General features: G+C 38.4%; 1 protein-coding gene across 1 annotated transcript in view; it reads left to right on the top strand.

Annotated features, from left to right (window-relative positions):
* The window catches only part of sh3kbp1 (SH3-domain kinase binding protein 1), a 233,277-nt gene that overhangs the window by 95,758 nt on the left and 118,523 nt on the right, over positions 1-18,996 (top strand). The window contains exon 4 of the mRNA XM_059967967.1: positions 1,506-1,612. Within this exon, the coding sequence (XP_059823950.1) occupies positions 1,506-1,612 (107 nt within the window). The remainder of the gene's footprint in view (positions 1-1,505; positions 1,613-18,996) is intronic.

The following is an 18,996-nucleotide window of genomic DNA, read 5'->3' as shown; positions in this document are numbered from 1 at the left end:
TACGCTGCTGTTAGCTTCAGAATTGGGAATACCTCCATGTGTCTTTGAGCAAAGGGGAGACAGAGTCATGGAGCTGTAGTTTGGGTCAACTTGCCCCTAAGGGCTGTGCAAATCACATTTGCCTGTATTAAACCAGCATTCTTCTCTTCCTTTCCTATCTAAAGAACCTGTCCCAGCACCTTTTAAACATTGTAATTATTTCTGCCTCTTTCACCTGCTCTAGCTGTAGGTTCCATATAACCACTGTCCTGTGTGTGGAAAAAAACTGCTCCTTGGATCTCCTTTAGATTTCTCTGCACTCACCTTAAACTGTGCTATCTAATTTTAGACTAGCTTACTCTGAGACAAAGCTCTATTGACAATGATCATTATTCCCTCCACATAAAACTTTATTATATCACCCCTCAACCTCCTACAATCCAGTAAAAACAAGCCTAGTATATCCATTCTTTGCTTGTAACTAAAGCCCTCTGTTCCTGGTAACATCCTAGCAAATCCTTTCTGTCTCATCCTTGTGGTAAGTAGAATTGTGCAGAATATTCTGTGTGACCTAACCAATGCTTTATACAGACACAACATTTCAATTTAACTTTAATGCTCAGTTTCTCAGCCTATGAAGGCGAACATGCCAAATACCTTCTTTGCTATCTTACCCACTGTGGTATCATTTTCAGGGAAATATGGACTTGCACCCCAAAGTCCCTTAGTATATTAAACTTTCAAAATGCTGTATGGTTTACTGTAAATATCCTGCCAATATTTAACATTACAAAATGTATTACCTTATGCTTGCCTGGGTTAAATTCCATCTGCCGTTGCTCTACTCAACTTTTCAGCTGAACTATTGTATGTCCTGCTGTATCCTCAGACATCCTTCTTTGTTATCTCTGACACCACCAGTATTTCTTAATTTTTCAACGTCTTTCAGATCCAGTGTGTATTAACTTTTGGACTGCCCTACTGCAGGGGCACCTTCTCAAAAGTGTTAGTTATTTGTGAATGAGTCAAATACTCAGGACTTTAAATGGTTCCAATAATTTTAATTCTGTAATTATATAATGTTTTGCAAAAATTTGAAGGCGTTTAACCATTTATTTTGCTGATAAAAATGTTTCAACTAGTAGATACTTATAAACATTTATCAAATGTAGCAAGATTTTCATGCTGTCGTTTTCTGCTCAGTGACGCTAGTCTGACAAGTTTGAGAATATGACTGTATACTGTAACTTGTTACATTGCAAAAGTTCATATGTAAGCCTACTCTTAAATAGTGATGTAGAAATATTAAATCCATTACAAATAGTTGTTTGTCTCACCCTCAGTAAGTCTTTATGAATTTCTTATGTCATTACTGTATGATATTGGAATTAAATTGATGCTTCACTTGCAAACATTGCACATAGTGTACATCTCCATTGTCAGAACCATTTGCTTGTTTTACTCATATAAAAGCCCACTTCATTCTGGTACAGAATTGCTTAAAATGCTATTTTTTATTTTCACAGCTGAAAAAATTAGATCAAGACGATGTCAAGTGGCATTTAGTTACGCTCCTCAGAATGATGATGAGCTAGAGCTGAAAATCGGTGAAATCATTGAAGTATTGGGTGAAGTAAGTATCTGTATATAAATAATGATGGAAAATGATGAGTCACAACTTTACAGTCATCCAGTTTGACAGTTTCTCAAGTTTGGGAAGCTAGAATTATGGAGCAGAGAAACTTGAGGTCAGTTTCAAAAATCACTAAGAGCATGCGATAAAGTGTTGGGGGGGCAAAAACATTAATAGAATATTCAAGTGGTTTGCAATAGAAATGGATGGATATTACTCAGCAGTATAAAAATATTAAGAGTGCTTGAATACTATATACAACTCTGGCCATTGCATCTCAGGAATGTGATATTGTGGTTGATGATTCAACAGAAGGGATTAAAGTACGAGGATAGACTATATTTTGTAAATGATTTGATTGAGAGTGATTTAAAAATTTGATGGAAAGTGAAGTTATATATGCTAAGAGTGGTGGAGGGGTGGGTAAGAATTGTGGGAATCTTAACAAAATGATGTAACAACCTTCAAAGTTCAAATTAAATCTATTACCAACGTATATATATATGTCACCAAATACAACAGTGAGATTCATTTTCTTGCAGGCATACTCAATAAATCTTTAGAATAATAACCATAACAGAATCAATGAAAGACTGCCCAACTTGGACATCTAACTAGAGTGCAGAAGACAACGAACTGTACAAATACAAAGAAAGAAGTAATAATAATAAATAATAAATATTGAGAAATATGACAAGTCCTTAAAAGTGAATCCATAGGTTTTGAGAACATCTCAGTAATGGGCAAGTGAAATTATAACCCTTGGTTCAAGAGCCTAATGGTTGAGGGGTAGCAATTGTTCCAGAACCTGGTGGCGTGAGTCCTGAGGTTCCTTTACCACTTTCCTGATGACGGGAGCAAGAAGCAAGCATGCCCTGGGTGGTGGGGGTCCCTGATGATAGATGCTGCTTTCCTGCAACAGCATTTCTTGTAGATATGCTCAATGACGGGCAGAGCTTTACTCATGATGGACTAGACCGTATCACTATGTTTTGTAGGATTTTCTGTTCAAGGGCATCAGTGTTTCCCTACCAGGCTGTGATGCAGCCAGCCTATACTCTCCACTAAACATCTATAGAAGTTTGTTAAAGTTTTAGATGTCATGCTGAATCTCTGCAAACTTCTAAGGAAGTAGAGGTGTTGCCGTGCTTTTTTCTTAATTGCACTTACGTGCTGGACCCTGGACAAGTCCTCTGAAATAATAAGACTGATGAATTTAAAGTTGTTCACCCTCTTCACCTCTGATCCTTCAATGAGGATCAAAGATGGAGCATTTTTGCAACCTCTCCAAACAGTTGCAGGCAATTCACTGCTGCAAGAGCACCAGCCAAGGACAGATATTGGTATGGCAACATATGGTGGTGAGGGCAGGGATTCATGTCATGTTCCTGCATATTGTGGTTCCCAGTACTACAATATGCAGACTGAATGTTTGTCTTTGTTAATGCGCCTGTGAGTGTTTTGACTAGAGGCGCAAGAGTACTCTAATGAATTGGAATTCTGTGAGGTAGTGCTAAGTGGGATATGTTGTGCATTTGGTAATATTGTAATTATATTGTTTGATAAAGCATTCTTTGTTTACATAATTCATTACGGGTTATATGTTTAATTATGTGAATGGCATATGTCATTATGCCATCACATCATAAGTGTGTACCTCACTAAAGATCTCCTGGTCTCCCTTTGTTTTTCTTTTGATCAGTTTTTGGAGTTGCAAAACGTAACAGGGTGTGTACTTGTTTCACACAATCTATAATGTCATTGGATGGCGTTGCTCAGACTGCCCTGACAAATTAAGATAGGGAAAGCACACCTAAAATTACAGGATTATGTTAGAGGTTTCATACACAACTAACTATTGTCTAAATATCAGCTTAAAGCTCTGCAGTGGGTATGAACAGTGTTAGGCAGTTAATCAGCTGATAGAAAATGCAATTCTGTGAAAACGCCAATGATGGTGGAGATGAGCATAAGTGAAAAGGAAGTGACTATATAATCAGGAGTATTTTTCAGCTGGAAGTGCTTAGTTTCTGTGTCTTAATCCAGAGTCACAGAAGTTTGTCTGTTTTTAGCCAATGTAATTTGCTTCACTGAAATTGAAAAATGCTTGAGCACCTATTGTAGATATGCCTGTGTTAGTTGTTCAATGAAACATCTCAGCTTAGAGTTGAATACTTGGGTTACAAAATTAGTCATAAATCCAGTTGAAGTTTTCCCAACAAAGCATAAACATTGGCATCTCTCAGTTGAAAGTGAGAAAACTTCTAAGTATATCTGGTGCACAAAAATCGAGACAAATCCCATCTAAGTTATTATGACCTTCAACCATTAGCATGTTGGATAATATTTCCATCAATACTGCCAACTTGCACTTGGTAACAACCTTCACATTTGTTTTCCACTTCGATTGTTCAACCAGAGTCCTTGTTACAGTAGACATGGACAATGAAGCTGAATTCCAGAGGTAGAGTAAGTAGGTTAAGAAGGCAATCAAATGCTGTCTTGAAGTCATGGTCACTTACTTGGTTCAGTTTTCATCAGCAGCTTTATCAGAAACTTTCTTCCATCAGAAGGTCAGAAGTAGGGCATCTTACTTAGGTTTATACAATGGAAACTCATTGTCTTACTGGCAACTCATTATATAATGAATTGTTCTGTAAGGAAGCTTGCCACAGATTTCTGGGCAGCAGTGTGTTTGCAAGCTTCTGTATGCTGTCTAATTCTGTACAAGTTTTATAAAATATGCCATTAAACCTCAGTGCTCATTTTAGCTTGCATTGTGTTCTGGTGTATTGCACAAATCACAAGTGCTGATCTGAAAGTGACTTGCAAGCAAGTGTTGCCCTGGATTATAATATTATTTTCTTGTATTACTGGAAAAGCTGTCCTGTAACTCATGGAATATAGGATTGGTTATCTGTAAGATGGATTTCAGAATCCATTCTCACCTACATAATGTAACAACTCTTCCTCATTTATCACAACTCCTCATTTATTGTATTTTCCAACACTTTGATTTTTAGCTTTGTGAAATACTTATACCTCTTTTATCACATAGCCTAATGAGATCTTTGTCATCTTTCAATCTTTATGAAGACTGGACCAAAAGAAGTGTGATTGACTCTGATATGCATGGTAATCCACTTCCAACCACTATAGCAAAGCAAAATGGAATTTGGATGTGCCACTCAGACTTTGTTACTGCAATGGAGTAGCCCAACCCAAACAATCCCACAATATCCTCTTCCTGAGTGTTGGGTGACTTTTGTAAAAATTAATCAGAATCAGATATCGCTGACATATGACGTGAAATTTGTTATTTTGCGACTGCAGCATCTATAAATTTTAAGTAAATAAATAATACTAAGAAAAGGAATCTCAGAAATCTGATGCTGAAGGGGAAGTTCTGTTCTTAAATCATATAGTGTGTGTCTTCGGGGGGCGGGGTGGTGTGGTGATGGTAATGAATAGAAGACGTGTCCCAGATGCCGAGGGTCCTTAATGATGGATGCTGCCTTCTTGAGGCACTGTGTCTTGAAGAGTCCTTGATGGTCAGAGAGGGTTCTGCTGGCTGAATCTATAACTTCTGCAGCCTCTTTTGATCCTCTGCATTGGAGGCATCATACTAGGCTGTGATGCTCCCACTTGTACATCTATAGAAATTTGCAAGTTTTTGGTGACATACCAAAACTCCTCAAACTCCTAACAAAGTAGAACTGCAGCCATGCCTTCTTCATGATTACATTGACATTTCTCCAGGGTTAATCAAGTAGAAATTTTGTAGAGTCACATAGAATTGTACCTTTTAAGTGAAGTCTCATCAAGCCCACGAAAGGTGGTGTTTATGGTTCTACACAATCAAGCTGCAGAGATCCAATTATTTCAAAGTAATGATTCTGGACACCAAAACGCCTTGGCATCAATTCACGCATGAGGAGTAGAACTGACCTGATTATCATTTGCCACCCTTTCTATGCTGAATAATTGTTATTCCATACCAATCACCATCTGGAAGAAGCAACTAGGGAAGTTGTTGTAGGTGAGGGACCATGTCAATCACTTGATATTGGCTTGTTAGATTTATTGTTGATTGTGCCAGTTGAGTGATGGAAATTTTGGTCTAGAAAAAATAGCAATCAGGAAAGGGAAGTCTTCCTTTCTCCTCACTAATGCTCATTCCAAGTATATTAAATACCGATTTGTGGGATTGGCTAACCAGTTTATGTGAAGAACAAGTCCCATTTTCCATTGACGATACGTTTCATCGTGTTGTAAATGACAAATGTGCTATTAATGTGCAACTGCTGAGTTCTAGGGGTAATGGTGTAACAGTCTGCAAGGTTACAGATTGTGATAGAATATAGTTTTGCTGCTGTTGATAATTCAAAGCATCTCTTCACCGAGTTTTGAACTGTTTTGAAGCTGTTCCCTTTAGCACTGTTATTGATATGCATCATGATTGAAGGTGAAGATGTGGGAAAGGCACTTTGTTTAGAGTCATAGAACAAAGTGCAAAACCTCACCCTTATCTGCATTGAATTCCATGTACCATTTCTCAGCACATTTTTCCAGCTGCTTCAGATCCTACTGTAATCTTGGGTAGTCTTCCTTGCTGTCTTCCTCAAATGTTCACAACCCGCCCAATCTTGGTGTCATCCGCAAATTTGCTGATCCAGCTTAACACATTATCATCCAGATCATTGATTATAGGTGACAAACAATAATGGACCCAGCAAGGATTGCTGCAGCACACCACCAGTCACAGGCCTCCAGTCAGAGAGGCAACCCTCTACAACCACTCTCTGGGTTCGCAGCAGCCAATGTCTAATCCAATTTATTAGCTCATCTTGTATGCCAAACACTGAACTTTCTTGACCAATGTCCGATGCAGGACCTTGTCATAGACCTTGCTAAAGTTCATGTAGACAACATCCATAACATCATCAACTTTCCTAGTTACTTCCTTGAAAGACTATAACATTGGTTAGAAACGACTTACTATGCACAAAGCCAAGTTGACTAACCCTAGTCAGTCCCTGTCAATCCAAATGCTTGTATATCCAGTCCCTTAGAATACTTTCCAATAATGTTTCGCTACTGATGTCAGGCTCACCGGCCTCTATTTTGTGGCTTAATTTTAGAGCTTCTTTTAAACAACAGAACAATTTTAGCTGTCCTTCAATCCCCTGGCATCTCACAGTGGCTAAGGTATCTTAATTATCTCTGCTAGGGCCCATGCAGTTCCTGCACTAGCCTCCCACAAGGTCCGAGGGAAGACATTGTCAGGCCTTGGGGATTTATCCACCCTAATTTGACTCAAGGCATTAAATATCTCCTTCTCTGTAATCTGTATGGAGTCCATGATCTCGCCTCTGCATTGCCTCACATCTGTAGAATTTGTGTCTATCTCCCTATTAAATATAGATGCAAAAAATCCATTTAAGAAATTCCCCCATATCTTTCGGCTCCATGCATAGATTGCACTCTGATCTCCAGAGGATCAATTTTGTCCCTTCATCTTGTCTGCTAAAGCAACCTCATGTCTTCTTAAGTGTTCTGTTGCATTTCTTACACTCCTCAAGTACTTCATTTATTCCTGCCTGCTTATACTATGTACCTTCCTCTTTATCTTCACAAGGTCCTCAATGGCTCTCAAAAACCAAGGTTCCCTAAACATTTATCCTTGCCCATATATTTTGACAAGAAGATACAAACTGTGTACAGTCGGCCCTCCTTATCTGCGGGTTCTGCATGCACAGATTCAACCAACCGCAGATCAGGAAAACCCAGAAGTTCTCTCTCCAGCACTCATTGTTTAAGCATGTACATACTTTATTTTCTGGTCATTATTCCCTAAACAATACAGTCTAACAACTATGTACATAGCATTTACTTTGTATTAAGTATTTTAAGTAAGTTGGAACAGGTACATCTGGTATTATTTAGCGTCAGTTAGTCAAACGTTTGTCTTAGTATACATTATATATTTTACCCTTCTATGCATATAAAACACATAAGAAACATATGTATTTCAATAATTAAACCACTGCATGGCTTAATAATAATTGTAGCTTTCATCGGGGCAGGGCCTTTCACACACTCCCATTATTCTCACTTTATCCACTCTGCAGTATTAGTAAGCCTTCCCACTAGGATAATAGTTCAGGTGCAACTCCTTGGTTCCACAAGGGGTATGCAGTGGTTATTTATAGTAAAGTAATTTAAAATTGATGTGCTGTTAATTTTTTTGCTTTTAGATTGGTCTTAAGGATATAATGGTTGAATAATTTGCCTACTGGAATTGCAGTGAAGTGTTTTCATCCATGACACTTTTTTTATCTTGTACTTTTAGAAATTTGAAGAGCAAAATAAAAGTTAAGTCCTGCTATATTTAACATAACTCTACCTCCCTCCCCAAGGGATCTTTAAGGAAGGTTGCCAATTTAGTTTTAGTTTTGTCTTTGATCACAGGCTGTTTTGTGCCATATCTCCTGAGAATTCAAACATGGAGTTAAACTTGTCTATCTGTTTTCTGTCAAGGACCAACTTTAAAATTGTTTTGGATTTGTGTCAGTTGACACAGTATTGCCAAGATTAAGTTTTAAAGTTTTTAAAGTAAAAGCTGGAGCTGGTTTTTGGCTTCCAATGAACTGGAGAGAGGTCTGCAAACTGGTAATGTTAATGCAACTGTGTGACACAATCATAAGCGGGAATGTTAAAATGCCTTCAGCAAAGAATCAAAAACCCAAAGAAGGAATGGAGCTCCGAATGATAGCTAATAGCTTCAATTACAAAAATATCCATTCACCTGTGTTATAGATGATATCAAACAATCTAGAAGCTTTTTTACTGAAGCATTACCCTCACAGTATTTCTTCTGTAACCAGCATTATTACTCTTTGTTACTTAGCATAAAGACAATGCATGGAGGGGGTTGGGTAATATTTGGAGAGTGGGGGGTGGGGGGGGGGTAATCACAATTTTATTTTATTTGGTATCTATCTCTGCACAATGTATTTTGATTATTTTAATGCCTTTTTCTATACTTTTATTCTTTAGCATCCTTTTTTAGCAAATCGGTAAATGCTTAGCATTGCTACTTTTACAAATTTGTTTGCAATATCATATATTAATTTTGACCCAAGCTTCAAATCTCTGGCTACCAATTTGATTATATTAAAATCAGTGCATGTCTTTATGTAGTACACTTAGTGAACTTTGTGTTTACTGATGTATGTATTTTACTTTCCAACTCTCAAATGTAGTTAAGTCCTGAAAATGTAAAATTTTGTACAGTCTTCAGAAGGGTGTAAGGCTAATGATCATATTTATACAAGGACACAAAGGATAATTTTGTGTTCTGTCTGCTCAATATGTTTCCAATTTCAGTATTTAGACTGTGGAACAATTCTGGTTCTGCTAATTTTGAGGAAGGAAATGATCTGCCATGACTAATTTCGAGGAAACAAAAAGAAATTGCTTCTGAACTGAGCAGCTTGCTAAGCTATTTTAGTGGAATGAAGGTCATATGCACACACACATATAGGCCGGGCAGTGCAAGGACAGCTGATTTCAATCCTTGAAGAATGTTAGTGAACCAGATATTTTGTTTGAACGGAATCTGGTGGTTTCATGGTCACAACTAAAGATGCCATTCTACTGTTTGTAAGTGAGATTAACATACAACGCTATGGATTTGTAGAAATGGATTAGTATCCTTTATTCTCTAGTTGAGCTGCAATATTATTGTAAGAAAAGGGAGAAGCGTATCCTGATTTAACATGATCTACATTCACACTCTTTTGTAAATAGCAGTTGGTGAACATAAATTTATGATGACTTGTTAAGTATAGGAGTAAACAGAATAAGAAAATATCAAAAATTAAAATGGAAGAGGTATTTTATCCTCTTGGTATTTTTATCTTGTGCTGTGCTTCTTAACAGAACATTTTTTTATGTAGAGACCCTTAGTCTTTACACTGTAACTATAGTACTCTCATGCTTATCTGTTAAAAGCATTTGATGGCATGGTTAGTAAGTATGCTACTTATTATGGAACCTAGCCATACAAATCAGGGGATAAAAACCTCCATAGGGAATTCTTTGATCTGATCCACGACAATAATAGCAGATGTTGTAATTGTTCTCACTGTATCAGGCATACTACGGAATTAAAATCTGCCAGAATTCTCTTTGCTCCAGTGATTCTTGCTGGAAGCAGTCTGAGTTGGATGAGAATATGAAACTGTAAATCGAAACACTTGAGTGACTTAACTGTTCTATTGCCAATAGGCTCAGGGTCCATGATGCTGCAATGAGTGGCTGATGACTGTGTTTCCAGGTATCCAGCTGTCTCTGCCACTGCACTGCCCCAATGGGAGCTAACAGCCTATGCACTTAAAGGCACTCCAGTTTAGACTATTTTTTTAAAAATCACATTGAATTATGGTTAACATAATTAAAATCATAAATAGTGGATTACAAAGGAACTTGGCTTTGGTTGCAATTTAATTATGGATACTCTGCGGGCTGTGTACAATATTTCTAAATGCAGTCCTCCCTCGGTATCTGCGGAGTTGGTTCCACGACCCCTGGGGATACCAAAATCCGCAGATGTTCAAGTCACTTATATAAAATGGCATAGTATTTGCATATAACCTCCGCACACCCTCCCGTATACTTTAAATCATCTCTAGATTACGTATAATACCTAATATAATGTAAATGCTATGTAAATAGTTGTTAATACTGTATTGTTTAGGGAATAATGAGAAGGAAAAAAGTCTGTACATGTTCAGTACAGACGCAACCATCGTAGCTCTTCTGGGAATGCTGATGCTGCCTTGGCATCAGCCGATGCTGATTCTCCCGTGATCTTTAAGTTCTTGAGGCTGTAGCGCTTTACATAGCTAGCCATCCATCCCTTACTAGCCTTAAACTCCTTCTTCTCACTCACAACACAAATAGCGAACGAACGAGATGTGAGGCAAACAATGCTCAAACAGTGAGTGCTGGAGAGAGACTGAGGATCTGTGAAATGGCGGGAGGCTACGGCAGGGTATGCCTACACTTCACTTCATTCACATGGATTCAGCGTAGTGCTTGGCACGTGGCAAATTCAAGTTTTGCTGTTTGGACTTTTCTGGAACTTTTTTAACGAACATCTTTATCTATGGTTGGTTGAATCCGCAGATGCGGAACCCGTGGATACAGAGAGCTGACTGTATACCTCTTTTGAATTATGCTCACTGCAGTCTGCAGCGTATAATTTTCCATTAAGCAATGAACTCTGTTACGTATCTATCACATGACCATGATGTAATTGAGGCTATACTGGGCATGAGGTAATGGTCTTGTGATGGTGGAGTGAAGTCATTTTCCTGCCAGTGAGAGGTCATGTGATAGTTTTTTTCAACAGGGTATAAAAGGAGAACCCGGCCCTGTGATGGGGGCAGTTCGTGGCTGAATTCGCCACTGACTCCATGATACTGCATATTTCGATGTTATGACGCAGTTTCGTTTAAAATTGGAGTTTTACTTTCTGCTCTAAGTCAAAGGTTATTGCCGGCAGTTTTGTTACAATACTGCCAGTCAAAATCAAGTCGGAGAGTGAAGATTTGTCGAGGTTCGGGAAACTGAAAGATCAAGGAAAGTTGATGTCGTCTGTTCGACCTTCATTTAATCTTCGCATGAGGAATTTAGTAACCTGTGTCTGTGTTAACTCTTGCTTTGCCAAAAAGGAGCAGAACGAGTTGGATGCAGAGTTTCGCCATGGAAAGGTCAGTGCCTTTAAGCCGTTTTATTTCCTTCAATCGTAAATCCCTCGGCAAAGCATACTTCAGCTGGGATCAGCAGTAAAGTCATGAAAGAGGATTTAATCCAACGAAGGTCTCTCCTTTAATTGACTGGAAATCATTTTGGACTTTTTGCAATACTATTTTAAAGAACTGTTTTTGCATTATTGCTTTAAGAACTGTTTTCACATTCTCACTTTAAGAACTGTTCGAGCTGCCATATCGCAGCTGACTTCCAGTTAAGTTAGTTGTTTACTTTTGAGTTTTTTTTAGCAGTGTTTAATAAATGTTTTATTTGTTATAAAAAATCCTGTCTCAATCATATATTCATTGTTGCTGGATCGTAACAACTCTTAAATCAACTTAATGATCTGCAGATTTCAGTCTTATAAAGGACTCAAGCACAAGTGGGTATGGCATCTTTCAGCAGACGAAGGTTCATCACCATGGCTGGAAGCAAGGCAGGAGAGGAGGACTCCAAGCCAGGATGAAACACAGAATGATGAGACCCTCCCTCTACCCAACATCTTGTTAGCAAATGTGCAGTCTCTGAAACAAGATTGAATACTTGTAGACAAGATTACTATATCGGAGGGAAATGAGTGTTGTGTTCCATGTTTGAATGAGATGTGGCTTACTTCCACCATGCCAGATTCAGTAATAAGACTGGAAGACTACTTGATTCACTGATTGGACTGAACTGCTGATTCAGAAGAGGCAAAAGGTGGAGGTGTGTGTTTCGGTGGTGCTTCGATGTGATGGTTTTGTCAAACTCATGTTCCCCTGACCTTTGACACCTAACAATTAAATGCCATATGTTCTATTAGGGAGTTTTTCTTTATAACCCTGACCGCTATTACCAACAGTGGCTAATTATAATCAAGCACTAAAGAGGCAAAAGAGCTAAAGCAGAGGTTTTTACTCTCGGAAAAGCTAAAGAACAAAGCTCCAGAGATGACGACAACCAAGGGGTGGTCGCAGGAGGCAAGAGGAGTGGCTACAGGATTCCTTCAAGTTGGTGGACAGGGCTGTGTTCAAAGACATCTTTGGATCTGAATGAATACACCATGTTGTCACGGACTTTATTAAAACAGTTGTAGACAAGTGTATCCCCACAAGATCATTTTTAGTTTTCCCCAACCAGAAGCCCTGAATTAACTATGAGAGCCACAGTCTGTTGAGGGCCAGAACAGGGGCATTCAGATCTGGTGGCTAAGGAAATTGCAGAAGGTCCAGGTACAATCTCTGGAAAGTAATTTCATAGGTGAAGTGGCATTTCCAGACTAAGCTTGAATCAATGAAGGATGCTCAAAAGTTGTGGCAGGGCTTGAATACTATCATATCTTATAAAGTTAAATCAAGTGTCATAGGTGATAACAGGACTTTGCTTCCAGATGAATTCAATGCCTTCTCTGTTCACTTTGACCATCAAAACATGGAGGAACCATCATGAACTCCCACAGACCACAAATGATCCTGTGATTTCAGTCTCTGAGCCAAACGTGATAGCAACCTTCAGGAGGATGAACCCATGAAAAATATCCAGTCCAAGTGGGGTACCTGGCCAAATACTAAAGACCTGAGCTGATCAACTAGCTGGGGTATTCACTCAGATCTTTAACCTCTCGCTTTGGTAGTTTGAGGTACCCACCTGCTTCAAGCAGACTTCAATTATACAGGTGCCAAAGAAGGAAGTGGTAACCTGCCTCGATGATGTTCGCCCAGTCGCACTTTTTTCCATGGTGATGACTGTTTTGAGACATTGGTGATGAAACATATCAAGTCCTGCCTGAGAAGTGGCTTGGATCCTTTCCAATTTGCTTACCAGAGCAACAGGTTCACAGCAGATGCCACTTCATTGGCTCTTCATTCAAATCTGGAACATTTGGACAGCAAGGATGCATGTGTCAGGATGGTCTTTATTGACCAAGGCTCGACATTCAATACCATCATTGGCTCAAAAGTAATCAATAAAATTCAAGACTTTGACCTCCATACGTCTTTGTGTAATTGGATCTGTGATTTCTTTACTTGCAGAACCCATTCAGCTTGGATTAGCAACAGCATCTCCTCCATGATGCCCATCAGCACAGGTGTAACATAGTGCCCTGCTTAACTGCTTGCTCGACTTGTTTTACATTTATAACTGTGCAATATTATGTTCAAGTTTGCTGACAACACCACTATCATAGGCTCAATCAAAGGTATTGATACATCAGCATATAGGAGGGAGATTGAAAAAGTGGCTGAGTGGTGTCATAACAAAACTCCTACTCAATGTCAGCAAGACCAAGGAGTTGATTATTCACTTCAGGTGGAAGAAAACAGAGGTCCATGAGCCCGTCCTCATTGGAGGATCAGAGGTGAAGAGGGTCAGCTTAAATTCCTTTGTGTTGTTATTTTGGAGAACCTGTCCTGGGCCCAGCATGTAAGTGCATTTACAAAGAAAGCATGGCAGTGCCTTTAGTTCCTTAGGAGCTTGTGAAGATTCAGCATGCAATCTAAAACATTGACAAGCTTCTGTAGATGTGAAGTGGTGAGTATATTAACTGGCTTTATTACAGCCTGGTATGGAAACACCAATGCCCTCGAATGGAAAATCCTACAAAAAGAAGTAGATATGTTCCAGTCCACCATGGGTAAAGTCCTCCCCACCATTAAATACATCTATACAAAGTGTTGTTGCAGGAAAGCAGCATACATCATCAGGGACCCACCCCATCCAGGACATGCTCTCTTCTTGCTGCTGCCATCAGGAAGAAGGTACAGGAGCCTTGGGATTCACACTACCAGGTTCAGGAACAGTTATTACCCCTAAACTATCAGGTTCTTGAACCAAAGGGGATAACTTCTCTCAACTTCACTTGCCCTGTCATTGAAAAATTTCCACAATCTGTGGACTGACTTTCAAGGACTCATCATATATGTTCTTGATAATTATTGTTTGTTTATTCATTATTATTATTATTTATTTTCCTATTTGCACAGTTTTGTTTTTTGCAAGCTGGTTGAATGCCCAAAGTTGTGCAGTCTTTTATTGATTCTATTATGGATATATTGAGTATGCTCACAAGAAAATGAATCTTGAAGTTGTATATGGTAACTTGTATGTACTTTGATGCCATTCAGATGAATTAGCCTGTTATTAGATTATTGGTTCTCAATGTGGACTACTTGGTTCCCCGGGGTGACATGCCAGGCTGTATAGGGGCCTCAAGTAAAAAATAGAAGACTGGAGTCACAGGAGTTTCTGAATGGGCCACGATAAATTTACCTTTTTAATGAAATAGTAGTAAAATATTGTAGCATTTACTAAGTGATAAGCAGCTTGGAGAATAAATCATCACTGCTAAGTATGACATATTTTACCTGTCAGATATATTTGCCAAACTGAATTTATTAAACAGAAGGAAAAAAAACTGCAGTCTGAAATCATGCTACTTTCCTTGGAAAACTCAAATTTTCCAGCAGCAATACAGTCTGCCATCCTCATCCACGGGGGATTGGTTCCGTGACCCCCCCCCCCCGCGGCTACCAAAAAACGCGGATGCTCAAGTCTCTTATTTAACCTGTCTCAGTGCAGTGGACTTTAGGACCCAGACGAGCTCCTGACCTTATTTAACCTGTCTCAGTGCGGTGGACTTTAGGATCCAGACGAGCTCCTGACCTTATTTAACCTGTCTCAGTGCGGTGGACTTTAGAACCCGGTGGAGCTTGGGACCTGCCATCTGTGGCTGCTGCTGCAACCTCAGTGTTTCTGTTCCATTAATGGAAAACGATCACGATTGAAAATAAAGTGGAAATAATAAAGCGATTGGAAAGAGGTGAAACGCCATCAGCCATTGGAAAAGTGTTAGGCTACAGTTGTTCAACGATTGGAACAATTTGCATGTGAAAGGCCCTGCCAGATGAAAGCTACAATTATCACTAAGCAATGCAGTAGTTTAATTATTGAAATAAATACGTTTCTTAAGTGTTTTCTATGCATAGAAAGGTAAAATATATACTATATACCAAGACAAACGTTTGACTAACATGCTAAATAACACCGGATTGTACTTGTTCCGACTTACTTACAATACCTAATACAAAGCAAATGCTATATAAATAGTTATACTGTATTAATTAGCGAATAATGACAAGAAAAAAAAGTCTACAAGCTCAAACAATGAGTGCTGGAGAGAGAACTTCTGGGTTTTCCCAATCCGTGGTTGGTTGAATCTGCACATGCAGAACCCGCGGATAAGGAGGGCCGACTGTATTAACATTGTACATTAATGCAATTTTCTTCACTGGCCATGCTTAAAATAGAATTAAAAGATGATTTGTTTGTATATCTTGATCATTTGAAACACTGATATGGAATTTTGGTTCAGAGATCTGCTGGAGATGCACATTCCAGACTGGGTGGTGGATCCATTTGGGGTGAATGTGAATGACATTGGCACCAATTTACAAGAATGTCTTATTGACCTGCAGAGTGATATAACGGCTCAAACACAATTCAAACGCAGCAAGCAAAATTTCTGGGTAACTAATAGTATTTAAAATATGTTTCCACAGCTCTGGGAGAAAGTAAAGTTCTTTTTAATTGGACTTACCACCTCTTAACTAATTGAATGTGGATTTAGTCAGGGTCTTTGCCTGCTGTTAAAACCTTGTAACTGTCTTAATGTTGTGAAAAGAGGTGATCTTTGATTACCTTTAACTGAGTTGCAACCAGATATTCAAAAACTCGCTGGTTTGCATCAGTTGCAAGGTTTTCACTAAATACCTGAAGTAAATACTTTTTCACTGCTAGTTGGAAAAATATTGTGTGTGTGTGTAGAAATAAAGTATCCTATTCAGAGCTTTGAAAAAGTTTTATTTTTCATATGCGCCTGTAACATATTTAATAGTAATACTTATAACCTGTTCAAATATAAATATTGACTGTATGTTAGAATAATTAGTACAGTTGACCAAAGAAATTTAGCAACTAACAGAATCTATGGAGGGTGGGGGTCTCAAGTCTCAAGTGAGCCAATGTATTAGACAGCCAGCACTGGCTGGCATAAGTCTAAAAGGCCAAATATTAAAATAATGTGGCACCACTGGTTGTTACTGAAGGCCATAGGACTCAATGATGAGAGTGGGAGGTCAGAAGCGTGTGCGTCTAACATCCCACTCATTCCATTTAATGTGCTGCAGAGCATGGGTGTGAAATACAAAATAAAACACTGGCACATGTACTGCATGTGTGAATGTCCGCTGGCCTTCAATTGCAGCTTAATGTTTCATGATTTCAAATGTGCTCAAAATTCATGAATTTTAATGGTTCAAGAAACAGTTATGTTTGCATATAAATTATTTGACTTGACATGATGTCTTCTGTTTGGCTCATTTGTGTAAAAAACTCATAGGAAAAATAAGTAGCATGAAAATATTGCTTACCTTGTTACTAACTGCAATTACACAATAGGAAATTAATTTTAGCTTTGAATTAAACCTTACTGTCCAGTTCATAAAAATATTAGCAAATTGAGTGAGCAAATTTTCAGAAGTAGGATGCCAATTTAGTTCAGTGAGAACTAGGATCGTTTTTGAAGTACAGATCCTCTACAATTTATGAATGGCTGAATTAGAGTCATAAGGTTATAGTTGCACAGCGCGGAAGGAAGGGTCAGCCTAGCTCAACCATGCTGAGTTAGTCCTATATCCATATCCCTCCAGTCCTTTCCTGTCCACATACGTGTCCAAATATGTTCTAAACATCAATTGCACTTGCTTCTACAGCTTTCTGGCAGCTTGTTCCATATAACCACTACCCGCTGTGTGGAGAAAGTTGCCTCTCAGGGTTCTTTTAAATTTTTCCCCTCTTGCATTAAATTTATGTCCTTTAACTTTTGTTTCTCGTATCCTGGAGAAAAGCACTGTGATCATTCATCTTATCTACTCTTGTTTATGATTTCATATAACTATATATAAAGTTACCTCTCAACTTACTATACTTCGAACAAAAAACTCCAGCCTCTCAAGCCTGTTCTTGCAACTCAACCCCCTCTAGTCTTGGTACATCTTTGCGAATATTTTCTTCACTCTTTCCAGATTAATACGTCCTTCAGTATTCCAAGTGTGGGTCTCAGCAATGAATTGTATGGTTGTAACATAATGTCCCAATCCTGTTATGCAAAATTGTTAATATAGATGACAAACAACAGTGGACTTAGCACAGACACCTGTAGTATACCACAGATTGCAAGCCTTCAATTTGAATAACAACTCTCCAGTACCATACATTGATTCCTCCCTCAAGCCAATTTTCTATCAGATTGGCTTTCTTACCTGGAATTGACCTTACTCAGAAGTTATGACTTTCTTCTGATACTTTGATATTCTCGTCTTAGTAGCTCAGTTTTCAGGGATCAGAGATGCACATGAAATGCTGAAATGAACCATGTAGATTTATAGGAATATTTTCAGTCCAGTGATAGGATCACCACTTCAGTCCAATGATAGGATCACCACTCAAACTGATTGCTCTGGATTACTTTGTCCTAAATGGCTTTTCATTCCTTCTCTGGTGCTCCTGCAGTTCCATTACTCTATTGTGTCCCTGCTGTATTATAAAGACTTGGTCCAAGTAGGCAAACTGTACCAATTGGTGAGCAAATGCTCTATTAAGAATACGTTTTTGCAATTGAGGAAGATAACTTTGTTGTCATGTTTGCTGTGATTTAGACTGATGGTACAATTAATTTATGAAGTAGCTTGATTGGTTGCCAGGGCCGCATGATCACAAATTAGAGAGGCTTGTTAAGTGCTTTTGCTTTGTACTGACATGAATCATCTTTTTATGCAATGCAGTTTGTTACATACTAGATATCATGCAGGGCACTACTTTTGATAATGATAGTTAATTTCTGCTTTCACAATATGATGAAAGGAAATATAATTATATAATCTCCATATAATTATGGAGAAGGATAGGTCTGGACCCAGGGTTGAGATTTTTGATTGAGATTTTTTTGATGAGATGCAAAAGGATTTAGAAGGAGTGGATTGGCAATTTATTTTATGGGAAGGGTGTAATAACGAAATGGAGGTCATTTAAAGATGAAATTTTGAGGGTACAGAATCTTTACGTTCCTGTTGGGTTAAAAGGAAAAGATAAAAGCTTGAGAGAGCCATGGTTTTCAAGGGATATTGAAAAAGAGAGATATCTACAATAAATATAGGCAGCATGGAGTAAATGAGGTGCTTGAGGAATATGAAGAATGTAAAACGAATCTTAAACTAGAAAAGCTAAAAGAAGATATGAGGTTGCTTTGGCAAGTAAGGTGAAAATAAATCCAAAGGGTTTCTGCAGTTATATTAATAGCAAAAGGATAGTGAGGGATAAAATTGGTCCCTTAGAGAATCAGAGTGGACAGCTATGTGTGGAGCCAAAAGAGATGGGGAGATTTTGAACTATTTCTTTTCTTTTGTATTCACCAAGGAGAAGGATATTGAATTGTGTAAGGTAAGGGAAACAAGTAGAGTAGTTATGGAAACTATGATGATTAAAGAAGAGGAAGTACTGGTGCTTTTAAAGAATACAAAAGTGGATAA

The sequence above is a fragment of the Hypanus sabinus genome, chromosome 4 (genome assembly GCF_030144855.1).
Source record: "Hypanus sabinus isolate sHypSab1 chromosome 4, sHypSab1.hap1, whole genome shotgun sequence".
NCBI lineage: Eukaryota > Metazoa > Chordata > Chondrichthyes > Myliobatiformes > Dasyatidae > Hypanus > Hypanus sabinus.
This window is presented reverse-complemented; position numbering and strand designations above follow the sequence as displayed.